General features: G+C 34.4%; 1 protein-coding gene and 1 non-coding gene across 2 annotated transcripts; both read right to left on the bottom strand.

Annotated features, from left to right (window-relative positions):
- Positions 1-6,494: 6,494 nt before the first annotated feature.
- On the bottom strand, positions 6,495-8,744 carry LOC118041705 (putative pentatricopeptide repeat-containing protein At3g28640). Its single transcript, XM_035049178.2, has 2 exons — positions 6,972-8,744; positions 6,495-6,883 (listed from the first exon to the last, which is right to left on the bottom strand). The coding sequence occupies exon 1, from the start codon at positions 8,590-8,592 to the stop codon at positions 7,324-7,326; it is 1,269 nt and encodes a 422-aa protein (XP_034905069.2). The 5' UTR covers positions 8,593-8,744; the 3' UTR covers positions 6,495-6,883; positions 6,972-7,323.
- Positions 8,745-8,757: 13 nt separating this feature from the next.
- Positions 8,758-8,828, bottom strand: TRNAG-CCC (transfer RNA glycine (anticodon CCC)). The gene has a single exon. It is a non-coding gene; the product is annotated as a tRNA-Gly (tRNA).
- Between the last annotated feature and the right edge of the window lie 5,734 nt (positions 8,829-14,562).

The following is a 14,562-nucleotide window of genomic DNA, read 5'->3' as shown; positions in this document are numbered from 1 at the left end:
GTGAAAGCAAAAAGTCCATCATCTCCACCTTTCTTGTAATGAATACCATAGTTCACCGTCCCTTTTAAATATCGAAGAGCTCTTTTTGCAACCTGTAGATGAAGTTCGGTTGGTTTTGCCATAAATCTGCTTATGAGACTGGTGACAAACATCATGTCTGGTCTTGTGGCAGTGAGATACATCAAGCTTCCCACTAATTGCTTATAGAATGTCTCATCCACTGTAATTCCATCCTCATCCTTACTTATCTTAAAACCTGGAACAATCGGAGTACTCACCTCATTGCTATACAGCATTCCAAATCTCTTCAGAATCTCCAGAGCATATTTTTTTTGATATATGAAAATACCATCTGTTCTTTGAAGTACTTCAATGCCAAGAAAAAATCTCATGCATCCCAAATCAGTCATATCAAACTCTCTCAACATGGATTTTTTAAAATCACACATCAAATCTTTATCATCACTAGTAAAAATTAAATCATCAACGTAAATACTTACAATGATGATTTTTCCTGCTCCATTCTTCTTTGTGAACAATGTTTGCTCACTGTCGCACTTCTGAAAACCCTCCTTGATAAAGTGTGCCTCAATTCGACTAAACCAAGCTCGTGGAGCCTGTTTTAATCCATACAATGCTTTATGTAGTTTGTAGACCAAATGCTCCTTGCCTTTCATCTCATAACCTCTTGGTTGCTCAGTGTAAACTTCTTCATTCAATTCTCCATAAAGAAAAGCTGACTTGGCGTCTAACTGGAAAATCCTCCAATTCTTTTGTGCTGCCAACGCAATGATCATCATTACGGTGTCCATCCTTGCCACTGGTGCAAAAACCTCTGTGTAATCTATGCCATGCTTTTGTGAGTAGCCTTTAGCTACTAAGCGTGCTTTGTGCTTATCAACCTCTCCATGTTCATTATATTTGGTCTTGTACACCCATTTGACGCCAATTGTTTTTACTCCAGTAGGTAATTCACTCAAAGACCATGTTTTATTCTTCTCAATAGAATGAATTTCACTATCCATAGCTTGCCTCCATTTCTCATCTCTCATTGCTTCTTCAAAATAAATAGGATCACCTGTTGAAACATTTTGAACCATGTATGCCTCATCTTCTGTTAGCTCATCTGTAGTAACATAGTCACTTAAATAAGAAGGGGGATGTCTTACTCTTCGTTCATAAACCCTCCCTGCATGCTCATCAACAAAAACATTAGGATTTCTCTCACTCTCACAGCCTTGCGTATCACAGCCAACATTAGAATTTCTCTCACTCTCACAGCCCTGCCGTGATACACTACTCTCTCCCCGTGTTTTTGCGTGTCTTCTCTCATTTTCATTTCCTTCTCCCGGTGCATCACAACCTTGTAATACACTACTCTCTCCCCGTGATTCTGTGTTTCTTCTCTCAGTATCATTTTCTTCTCCCCCCCCATGTTTCTCTTATTGCATTCTCTCCATTTTGTTTACTGTCTCCATTTGCATTTACCCTATCATTTCCCTCACTATCGTCTCCTTCACTGTCATTTGCATCGTCTCCCTCGCTGCAATGTTCGTCAGTGTCTCCCCACTCTAAATCTAATAAGATTTGTCCCTCATAACTCACATCCCAATCCCACTGTTTATCTTCCTAAAAAATAACATCCCTGCTCACAACTATTTTCTTAGCTATAGGATCAAATAATCTATACCCTTTGGACTCATCACTAACTCCCAATAGAACACAAGGAAAACTTTTATCATCTAAATTACCTCGTTTAACATCTGGTATATGAACATGAGCGAGGCATCCAAAAACACGAAAATGCTCAACAGAAGGTTTATGTCCACTTCATGCCTCTTGCGGTGTAACATTCTTCACTGCCAAAGTAGGACATCTATTCAGAACATAGAATGTCCAGTTCACCGCTTCTGGCCAGAATGTTTTGGGAAGTTGCTTATCAGACAGCATAGACCGAACCATATTCATCACAATTCTATTTTTCCTTTCGGCCACCCCGTTTTGTTGTGGTGTGTAAGCAGTGGTTAACTGCCTTTTGATGCCATTTGCTTTGCAAAAGTCAGTGAATTCGGTCGAAGTGAATTCTCCCCCTCTATCTGTCCGTAAACATTTGATATTGAATGCTTTCTCCTTTTCCACCAGTTTTTTGAAAAACTGGAAACAAAGCAGCGCCTCACTCTTTGCTGTCAATAAGTAGACCCATGATTTATGACTAAAATCATCAATAAAACATAAAGTATACCTCTTTCCACTGTTTGAAATAGGAGAAATTGGCCCACATATGTCGGCATGAATAAGTTCCAAAGGCTGACTTGCTCTCCACGTACTCTTTGCTGGCATGATACCTCGATGTTGTTTGCCATGAATGCAGTTTATGCTCGTAGTGTCTGAGACTTGAAACTGAGGAAGTCCATGAACCATCCCTTTGTGCTGCAAAGCTTTCAATCCCTTATAACTCAGGTGACCATATCGTCGATGCCAAAGATGGAAAAGGTCAGGTGAACTTGTATAAAAACAACCTTCTGATGGAGCAGTCAAAGATACTGGAGTGTGTGATAGCAGTATAAACATTCTATTCATACTCATCTCTGTCTGAATAATCAGACCTTTAACTGGATGATATATTTTGCAAACTCCTCCTTGAATTAAAATAGTCAAGCCTCGTTCTTGAAGTTGTCTTATGCTCAAGAGATTGTTTTTGAGCTCTGGAACATAATACACTTCATGGACAACATGACTGATTCCATTTAAAACCAGCTTAATACTCCCCTTGCCAATCACGTTCATGCGACTATTGTTTCCCAATTTAACTGAATGAATAAAACTCTCATTCAAGGTTGTGAACATACCTTTATTGCCACACATATGGTTGGAACATCCTGAGTCAAGAAACCAAGCATCAATCTGTTGGGTGTCAGGTGACTCAAGATATGACATTAACAGCATATCATATTCTTCATTCACTTCTGCATAATTTGCTTCTTTATCCCATTTTGGACATTCATACTGGAAATGTCCAAGATTATGACTTTTATAACATTCCACAATAGCCTTGTTGAATGCTGCTCCTCCTCTTCCACGTCCTCTTCCTCTGAAAGAATTTCTTCCACGTCCTCTGCCCCAAACTCTGTCATCAGTTGTCACTTTTAGAACCTGCTCCACACCGTTGCCTCTGTGAAATTTCTTTTCATGTACAGTAAGTGAACTTTGAAGTTCATCAATGGTGATGGTATCCAAGTTCCTAGATTCCTCAATGGAACAAACAATATAATTAAATTTGTCTGTGAGAGATCGTAGGATTTTTTCACATATTGTGACATCAGTCATGATCTCCCCATAGACTCGCATTTTATTTGCTACTATCATCACTCTAGCAAAATAATTAGTGATTGTTTCACCAACCTTCATTTCAAGAACTTCAAAATCTCTTCGCAGAGCTTGAAGAGTGGAACGTTTTACTCTAGCATTCCCTTCATATTTGGTCTTCATAGAATCCCATATCTTCTTGGAGGTATCTTTGTCCAAAATTGTCTCCAGGATACTTCTATCGATTGCTTGGAAAAGATAGTTTTTTGCCTTGAGATCTTTGAGCTTTACTGCATCTAGCTCTCGCTGTCGTCCTTCTGATAATGGCTGCTCTCCATGTGCTGGTTCTTCATAACCAGTTTCAATTAGACTCCAGTATTCCTTGTTGCGAAGGAAGTTCTCCATGAGCATGCTCCAATGGTCATAATGACCATCAAAACGTGGGATGGAAGGTTGCACAAAATGGCCTTCAAAAGTCATCGTCCTCTCTCAATCTCTCTGTGTTTGAAAGTCACTCAAAAGCTGCGGCTTTTATTTTCTCAGTCCCAGTGGGGGCTCTGATACCAATTTGTTAGGAACAGAACAATAAAGCAATGTAATTAAGAAACTGGATGAATGACTGTATTATTGATAAAAAGCTTTGGCTATTATATAGCCTTACAACAGAAATGGAAAGCCAGAAAATCAGCCCACTAACTACACTAACAAAAAGTGGTAACATGCATAAAGAAATGGTCTAACAAAGAAAAAGTCTTCCTACATAGTAGGAGCTTTATTTGCAACGGATACGTAACAAAACAATCTTATCAATGGGTCCATAGACCCGTAGGATTAGTGAAGTCTGGGAGCAAGAGAAGTGAACAATAAGTGCGAATCCATTAAACAAAATGATTGCTCCGAGAATAATAGGATGACCAGCACCGCTAACCGGAATTCGGGAAAGATTACTACTTTCCCGTTGGACTTCAATTCGGATCATGTTATGCTAAAAAAAATTTAAAAAAATATATTAGAAATATAATTTTTTTTTAACAAAATTATTAAATTCAATCCAATAGTTTAATCTTGAAAAATATCAACTTGTCTCCTTATTCAGTTTAATTTTTACGTAGGGACTAATCCAATATAAATCATTGAATTTAATAGGTTCAAAAACAAGTTGAATGATCAGTAAAAATATAACATAAGTTTTAAAGAAAAATTAAAACGATAATTTATTTTTTAATATTGAGGCAATACCAAATTGAATCTACTTCGATCACCTTGCGATCTAAATCATGGACTTCAATGAGTTTAATAACTTTTTTGTTTTGTAAATTATTTTTATTTAATTTTATAATAAAATTAAATGCTTTCAAAATCGAGTACCAACTTTAAAAAAAACATTTATTTGAGATCATGGTAACCATATAAAGAGTAGAAAAATAAATAAATCATGAATTTCATTTTCTAAGCAATCCAATATTGTAGAAGAATGAAATAATTAAAAACAATTAAAGGACCACAAACTAAAAACACAAACATATCAGGTTTGATAGATAAACCTGTGAATCGAAAAACCCAGGTCAACACGTCAAACCTGCAAATCGGGTAATGGACTCTATTGAGATTAATAACTTGTTTTTTTTTTTCTAAACTAATTTTTATTTAATTATATAATAACAAAAATAGACGATTGCAAAATCAAACGTTAAATCAATACTGGGATTTTTTTTAAGACTCTGATATTCTTATAAAAAGCAAAATGAAACAACTTATAAAACTCAATTCTCAATTAGTTCAATATTAAAGGATGAAATCGAAAAAAATAATTTTTTTTAAAAAGAAAAGTTAAACTTACTAAACCTATCATATGCCCATGAACTTTCTAAAATTTAATAACACGGCTTTTTTTCTTTTTGAAACTATTTTTTTATTAACTATATGATAAAAAAAAATAGATAATCATATAATCGAGTTTAATTAATAAAAAAAAAAACCATCGCTAAACCTATAAACTGAGACAACCAGGGTTACCTCACTAAATTTGTAAATAGGGTCATTGACTCCATAAAGTTTAATATCCTAGTTTTTTTTTTCAAATTATTTTTTATTTAATTATATTTTTTAAAAAACTAAATTATATCACGATGCCGAGATATTTTTTTGAAACTAACCCGATGTTGGGATTTTTTTGGATACATTGATAACCATATAAAAAAGCAAATTAAAATAAACTATCAATTTTAAAATGTATAAATATATCATATAAGAACTAAAAAAAAAAAAAAAGGAACTAAGATGCAAAAACAACAACACTATAGAGTATAGATGACTATTAGAATCCATAATGCTAATGAATGTTGGCGAAACAATATTTTCTTCGCACCTTTTACCTTTTACCTTTATACTTAATAGCTCTTTCTATCTATTGCTTTCATGGATTTGAATCAGGCCCATGAAAATAAACCTCCTTCAGAACCATTTCGATAACATATTAACGAGGTCCTGTTTGGCTAGGCGGGTGGGTTGTTTTTTTGCCTAAATTTATTTAGTTATTTTTTATTAGTAATTTTTGATAATAAATTTTAAAAAATTAAAAATAATATTATTATTTTAATACATTTAAAAACAGCGGGTTAGTTACAGCACCATTTCGACTTCCTGACACATACCCAAATGAATAGTGATCATCCTTGCCTTACATTCAGGGTTTGCAGCTATGCTCGATGATTTTATTGATCTCCATTATCATTTTACAGTTGCCCAACGTCGTCTGTCTGCATTTTTAGAGTCTGATTCAATAAAGATCAGGATTTCTCAGTGACCATCCTGGGACACGTGCTCGAGTTTTTTATTCACGGTGTGATTTAATTTGGATATTCTTCTTATTTATAATTTGGATATCAGTTGATTTTTTTTTAATGATATGATTTATTTTGCGAGTTGCTTATTTGTAATTTAACCATTGGTTTTCAATATTCAGTTTGTTGTATCGATCTGGCTACGCGTGGCGTTTCATGATATATTAACAACGCCTTGGGTTCTATACCTAACAAGCGATTGGAGGAGAAGATGGCGTGCCTTGTCTGCGCGACGAAGTATAATTATTTTAATTGGTTTTTATGTATGTTGGTGGGCGTAGCAGAAATGTAGTTATTGATAGATAATTATAATACTTGTTTTGCAAAACGCTTGTGCATGCGAGATAGAAAAATTATGAATGCTGCACATTAAAACTGTTAGTTGCGGGGAAAATAAATGTGAGAGAAAAACAAAATTGTATTGGTCGCCGGGGTAGGCTCGGGCGACCAGGATATCTGATCGCTCAGGTCTAGCCCGGGCGACCTCTGCTGGTCATCTGGGCTTGACCCAAGCTGGAGACTGTCTGCACCCCTAGGAGATTGACCACGTCATGCACTCATTGTTTACAAGGTAGCTGGTAAGCAGATGGTTCCAACGTCATCAGACAATGTTCTGTCAAGAGGGAGTGCGACAATGCGTTTCTTAAAATCCCGAAGTTCTGTCACAGTGTAGCATCTGTTTCTCAGGATGACGCAACGATCTGGTCAGGTTCCAGCCTCCGAACATAAAAGGGCTGAAGACTATTAGGAACAGTTCCTGATGCTAATTGTTAAACAAGTAAAGGATATTAAGCCAACGTGAAATATTGAAATATCATTTACCTGCAATGAATTCAGAATGCCAATGGCAGGTGGAGAGTTAAGTAAGGCTTGCTGCAAAAAGTTGCCTGTGGCTTCAGTGTCTTAAAAATCAGTCCTTAAAGTCAGTATTTGTCAACGACAAAGCATTCACAGGGGCATCAAGATCACATTAGACATGGCATGGTTCGACACAACAAGTATCTATAGTGCACATTATGAAAAGGCAAAGAGACTCCTTGCATTAGCGATTCATAATCATGTTCCAGGCGCCGGATTCAACAGAACTACAACCAAGTCCTTCTCAGGTTCCCTTTCTTTCATTACCTCCTTCACTTTTGAAACATAACTTCATCTTCTCACCTCAGCATATAAATTAGATAGAAGAAACAAAGTAAGTGCCATTATCTGACTCCAGTTCCGCAAGCTTCTTAGCTGCAAGCTCACTTAATTCTAAGTTTCCACAAGCCCTGCAACCAGTCAGAAATGATCCCCAGATAGACTTCGAGGGTTCAAAAGGCATTTCTTTGATTAATTTGAAAGCTTCATCAAGACAACCGGCGCGTGTCAAGAGGTCAATCATACACGCATAATGCTTCACACTAGGCGAGAATCCATAACTTCCATTGATCAAAGAACTAAATATCTGTCGACCCACATCAACCAACCCTGAGTGGATGCAAGCATTAAGCACGTTAGCCAAAGTGACTTCATCCGCCTCGAATCCTTCTTCCTCCATTCTGTTGAACCACCAAACAGCTTCCTGCCCGCTTTTAGCAAAACCTAGCCCTTGAATAACTACATTCCAAGTAAAAACATTCTTCTCCTTCATGCTTCTAAAAGCATTCAACCCTTCATCAATCCTCCCGCATTTCAAATACATTTCAACCAAAGAAGTTCCCAAAATCACATCCAAATCCCATCCATTCCTACTTATAAAATCATGTATCCAAACACCCATTTCAATCGCTCTAAAACTACCACACGCACCCAATGCATTCACCATAGTAACACGATTGGGCACCACGCCCGCATAGTGCATCTTCTCAAACGCAATTAATGCATCAGCATAATTCTTAGCATTCCTGTACCCCATAATCAAAACAGTCCACGACACAACATCTCTGTCAGACATTTCATCAAACACTTCACGGCACAACCCCATGTAACCGCACGAAGCATAGACATCAAGCAAAGAGTTCTGGACATAAATATCATTCAAATGACCTAATCTTATGACATGGGCATGAACACATTGGCATTTGAGGTAGTCCCTACAGTCCGACAAGGACTTGAAAAGAAAAGGGAAGGTGTAGTTATTAGGAAGGATAGAGTTGTAGTGCATTTGGATGTAAATTGAGTAAGGAATGTGAGGGTCATGGATACGAGAGAAGGCTCTGATGAGAGTGTTGCAAATGAAAACATGGGGTCTATGGAGGTGGGTGAAGAAGAGGGGTAAGCATGAGTGTAAGAGGGAAACGTTTTGGGACGCAGTAATGAAGTGGTAGGCAAGTGTGGTGTTGGAATGGAGATGATGGAGGATGATTTGGGATTGGATTTGGTGGATGTGAGTTGGAGAAGCACATTTGTTTAGCAGATTGATTATCTTGTTTATCATGGGGCTCAGCTCTTGGAATGTTCTCATCACATGTGCGGGGGAAGCAGCCCCAAAACTGGTGTTCTTCAGCAAATCAAACTATAAGAAAGCCGCAGCCGTCAACAGTGACTGATCGATTCTTTCTCCCTTTTGCGTAAAAGAAATTCTGAGATCCATGGAATCGGAGAGGACAAAAAATACATATATAATAAATGCGCATCCGGGGAATCGAACCCCGGTCAGTACCGTGGGAGGGTACTATGATACCACTACACTAGATGCGCTTCTGCCAAACTTTCTTATATTTAATTATATCAACCTTCTATTGAGTGATGTGGAGCTTCACTAATGAGGTCTTCTAGCTAGTGCCCGGTGGAAACTCTCGGGGAGAATCGGGCAATTAGAATAGAAAATAAAAGGAATCGATGAATTAATATATATATATATATATAGAATTTGTATATTTTTCGAAAAAAATTAGAATATTAATTAAATTCTAGTAGCCATCTTAATTATTTTATAATATTTTAGTAATTAAAATTCTAAAATATATCAATATAACCTATCTATTTATCTATCTACTAAAAGTTAACATTGTTGACAAAGAACTTCTCTTAAACCCCGTTTGTTTGCTGGAAAATAGTTTTTTTTTTAAAATAAATTTTGGGAAAGTAAATTATTTTTTGATATTTTGTAATGTAATGGAAAATAAATTGAAAAACATTTTCTAGTGTTTGGTTATGTCATGAAAAATGAGCTGAAAAATAACTTATTAATATTTTATTTTTCTCGAGTTTATTAAAATAATAAGGAACAAATCTTACAAATTAAAAATTTGAGTGAGAATGAAATTGAAAAAATATATATAATTTTATAAATTATCTCAAATAAAATAAATAATAATCAAAATAATAGAGATCAAATCTAAAAAATAAAAAATGAAAGATGAAAAAATTAAAATAATAATAATTAACATTTCATAAATTATTTCAAATAAAATAAGTAACAATCAAAAGAATGAGGACCAAATTTGATAGATAAAAAATTTCAATAAAAAAATAATAAGAGAAAAGCAAATAACAATTATAAAAATGAAGATCAAAATTAATATAAAAATTAAATTTTAAGAGATGAATTTGAAAAATAAATATTCAAATATATATATATATATATATATATATATATATATATAGTAATCAAAAGTTTGAGGATCAAATTTGATATAACCAAAAAATAATATGGTATTTTTTAAATTTTTCATAACTTCCAAAAAGTGTTTTCCGTCCAAATTTTTCAGGAAAACACTTTTCTGAAAACTAAGCTAAATTTTTCTTTGACTAGAAATTGTTTTTCGATGACTAACTTTTCTAATGGCAAATAAATATAAAAAAGTTTAAAAAATGATTTCCCGGAAATCACTTTCCGGAAAACAAATAGAACCTTAGTATTTGTATTGTCTATTGGATGATCCCGACTTTTACATCTTGCTTCTACTCTTGCCTAAGAGATCTTTATTTTTATTTTTTTAACCATGACATCATTAAGAGTTAATATTTTTTTTGAAATTTTCAAATGTATTGTAAAAAATATTGAACTATCGAAACACATAGGTGTATTTTTTATATTTTTTTTTCAATATAACAAAGAACAAATATGATTTAAAAAAAAAAACTTTTTTTAACAACAAGTCAATCTAATATGAATAAAACATCAATATTAAATTAAAATATCAATAAATAAAAATTATTTAAATATGTCGATTATAAAGATATTACTAGTATAATGCCCACGTATTGCTGTGGGTAAATCTATAAATTCCATTTAAATATTTTAATTAATTTAAAAAACTTTAGGTGAATGAAATTAAAATGAATCGAAGTTTAATACGTATTTTGTAGTATCTAATAACATTTTTATATTTTATTTTTGAGTTTAAATATTGTATACTTTTTATCAATAACGGAAAAAAAACACTAAAATAATTATTTATCGTATAAAAAATCTAATCTAAAGTGTCAATAATAGGAAGAATGCGAGACAAACAGTGAAAATGTGCTTACTCAAAAAGGGTGTTTAATTTTAAGTCTGAGGCTGACATTGCCATCGATAACACTGGCTCTACCTGGAGAAGCAGCTTCAGAAGGTATTATTCCAGGTTACATTGCCTTTTACATAATCTGAATTATGGCTTTCAATACAGGGAGCCTTCTAGGCTGTCCTGTCCACTTTTACTGGGGGTGCAGGGAAAAAAGTTTTAGCTCATTATAGTAGAGAATCTTGAATTTGTATTGCTTGACTTTGTGGAGTCTATTTTATTTTCAAAATTAGATTTTCAGCTGTTTTGGATCTGAATCTGTGCTTCATCATGACGGTAAATGTCTTTATTTGTGCTTTGTCGCAAAACAGAGGAGCTGTTCCTGATTTGAGAATAGAATACTAGGCCTTGAATTCATTTTTCCAGACTATGTAAGAAGTACATGTACTGTCGTGTTTTCTCATACAGATAATTCACTGTAGATACGTTGCTGCTTTCTTCTGAAGAGGTCGAGATTTTATCTGTTGAGTTTGGAAGAGTTTTGTTGTAGGACATTGTTGATGAAGCTCAAGCTTTGAAAGTGAAACAATGGCAAGGCATTTGTAAAAATACTTGTGAGGAAAAGAATGCCTTCTCTTGTCTAGAACTTATTTTATTAGTTTCCCTTAATCCATGAATAATGATACCAATATACCATCACTTTAAAGGACTGATTCTGCTTCCCAGTAATTGTAATTGCATTCTGTCACTCCAGCTGGAAAATCTCTTATGCCTTCAAGAGCTTGCTACAGATGATATCACTGTCAAAAAGCTTGGTTTCCAGTGCACAGAGATCCCTTTCTATGGAAGATGGGTCATAACTGATGACTTTCTTAATGGTGTCGTTTTCCGCGAAGTTGAGCCTTCTGAAAGGCCACATCTCCACTTGTGTCTCAATTGGCCAAGCTGAATATGAATATCACTTCAAGCATATCGTGTTGCCTTTTTCCTTCTCTTTTGATGAATCTGCATATGGTCCTATCTCAAGAACAGCCAAATTCACTTCAATGTGAGGCTGTGTACCGCATTAGAATTATAAATTATAGATATCATTTACTAATTAGGTTTGGATGACCATAATACTTTTCATGGTGTTTAACTCTTTTTCTTCTTTTCTTCTTTTTTATTCTACTGGCTATTGTATAAAGAATATAAAGCGATAGGCGATAACTGTTGAGAGTGCCAAGTGTTGTCACAAGTCACACCAGTAGTAAAAGCTTTGCAAGACCATTGGCTCGAGTAAAGTGGTATATTAGAAAAATATTGGCTTTGTTAGAGATTTTTATTTGTCCTGCTTTAGAATTCTATCTGCTAAATGATAATCAAGAAGTGCCAAGAAGTGATTAGCTCCTTTTCTTGAAAATGTTGACTATCATCTCTTGCACAGCATGATTTTCTCTTTTGTCTCAATATCGAGTGTCTACTTGCGAGAACCGTGGATAGTTTATAAACAACATGCTGCATTATTAAAGACTGTTTGTCCTGCTTTGAACTAAAGTTGGCAGCTAAGGGGTGCCAATAATTTTATATTTTGACGTAATATGCCTGTTCATACCGGTTTGATCGGTAACATCCATTGCTTGCCACCCAATGCAACGGGGGTTTCTCGTTAAGCTTTAACTTGGTCCTCAGTGACTTTTCCATAGAAGGTGGAGGCACCGATTGAGCATGGTCTTCTCCCTAAGATGGTAGAATTTATGGTGGATGAAATCCAGGTAATAGAATGGTCAGTGATGAATTAGACATCAAATGATAAATACTGCTGCTAGCCTGCTAGATCTTTGCTGGCCTGTAATATGAACTATATACACACATCATAGCTGAATATAAAAGATGTAATAGCTTATCGAGGCAAATGTGTTGGTAAGAGTTTGAGAAAAGCGATGGGCTATCCCTACAAATAAAGAAGAAAGATGACAGAAGTTGAAGTTTTATAGGACAGAAGGAAATTATATCAGTTATTTTAGTCAGAAACATCATGATGTTGACAAAGGAAGAAAGTCATTTTCTTGAAGTCCTCTTTTCCAGAACCAAGTACCACTAAAAGAAAAATGGACCTAGCTACTCAAAGCAAATGACTGTACATTGGGAGTTCGAATTCAGTGTGGAAAGCTTTATAAAATTTTGGCGTGCCCTTTGTCACCTGTTCTTACTTGAAACTCTTGCTACAATTCTCTGTTTTCCTGGCCGATCAGTGGAAAAGGAGTGGCTCGCCTGCCAAAATGAGATTGGCTAAAATCTCAGAAAATTGGAAGGCATGGAGAGTAAAATTGGTTGTTTAGATTCAAAGAAGTCTTAATTAGGTTTTACCAATCTCTAAGCAACTTGTTAGAATCTACTGGAAAAATGAACAACCTTCCAAACCTTTTCTTAAAAATAATGGCAAGTACAGGTTTTTTTTATTTATAAAGCTGTAAAGTCGTTTGCATATGATTTAGCGACATTACATCCTTGGAGACATTACTTGTATCCTTGGTGAAGACGGGGTCCGGAACTTCATTTTCACGATGCATCACTAAACTGGTCACTTGCTCTCTCTTGATCTGTTGAAGCTGGAAATTCTTGTTTCCTGGTGTGGTAGGTACATTTTCCTACTACTAAAAACTATATTTTTTTTAATTATTATTATTATTATTTTGTTTATTAGGTCAATTAATATATCTTAGATCAACCCTGATAAAGTGTCGTTGTGGTTAAAAAGTGTGGTAAAAACTTAAATGATCACAGTTTGATAGGTGCTTTTCAACTTCAAACTTCCATCCATCTCCCTTAGTCTTGAAATTGAGACGTTAAATAACCCAGAATCCAGGTTTTTCAGCAGCTAACGTATCCTTTTAAGACAGTGTTAGTAAGACTAGTAGGTGTACAAGTTCCACCACATGCCATGAATGATAGTCCTGGAAGTTTCTCCTTTATATTATAAGCTTCTGACCATTACATTCCAGGGGATGAGTTGCCTACAGGATACAAGGAGACAAATGATCCTGTGGCGGTCACGTGACTTGAACGCGTGACATGCTTATTGTGTTAATATTCCGAAGAGGTAACAAAAATATTCAAGTTGTTTAAAAGTAAGATTTATATATTAGATAATGAGATAATTTTTTTATTTTATAATTGATAGTTGGCATCTGGTAAATTAAAATGACTGATATCTATAAAAGATTTTTTTTAATAGATTTAAGAACTTTCTTATATTTAATAAATTATATTTTTTTAAAGAAAAAACTTATATTTTAGAGATATATACTTTGAGATTTTATATGTTAAAAATATTGAGAATAAAAAAATTGTGTACCCTTGTCTTTAAAGAATTCATGAGGTATTTATAACCCATGAACCTTGTTATTTTATAGAAAAAAAGGGTTGAAATGTCATTTTATCCCAATAATTTTAAAAAAAGATAAATATTCATTACATATCATTAATGAGGGATAAGTTGTAGGTCACTTCAAAAATTTATATACACCTACAGATACAGAGAAATGATTATCTTTTGACCTTAACATCTTATGTTAAGGATTACAATAAAATAAAAAAAAAAAACAAGTGGAGTCATGTGGTCCAATATAAGAACTAAAAAAACAATTAATTCTATATTCATCTGCACTCATGCAAGATGTTGAACCTATGAATATCAAGTCTAGTAGTTTGCCAGAGCTATATGTATTTGAGCTCAACGTGTAACTGGGCCAAAGAATATTGGGTCTAGTAACTTGTCAGACTCACATGTACCAGATTGTAATTGAGTTCAGGGATGTTGGGTATGATAATTTGACAAACTTGTATATACATGTGGTCAGATCGTACTTGAGCCTAAAAATATAAAGGTCTCCAAAAATCATTAATTCTACATCTATCTAGGCTTGGTGAGATGTGAAGCCTAAGAAATATCAAGTTTGATATCTTATCAAACTAACATGTAATTAAGTTTAATAAATAGC

This window comes from Populus alba, chromosome 14, assembly GCF_005239225.2.
Source record: "Populus alba chromosome 14, ASM523922v2, whole genome shotgun sequence".
NCBI lineage: Eukaryota > Viridiplantae > Streptophyta > Magnoliopsida > Malpighiales > Salicaceae > Populus > Populus alba.
This window is presented reverse-complemented; position numbering and strand designations above follow the sequence as displayed.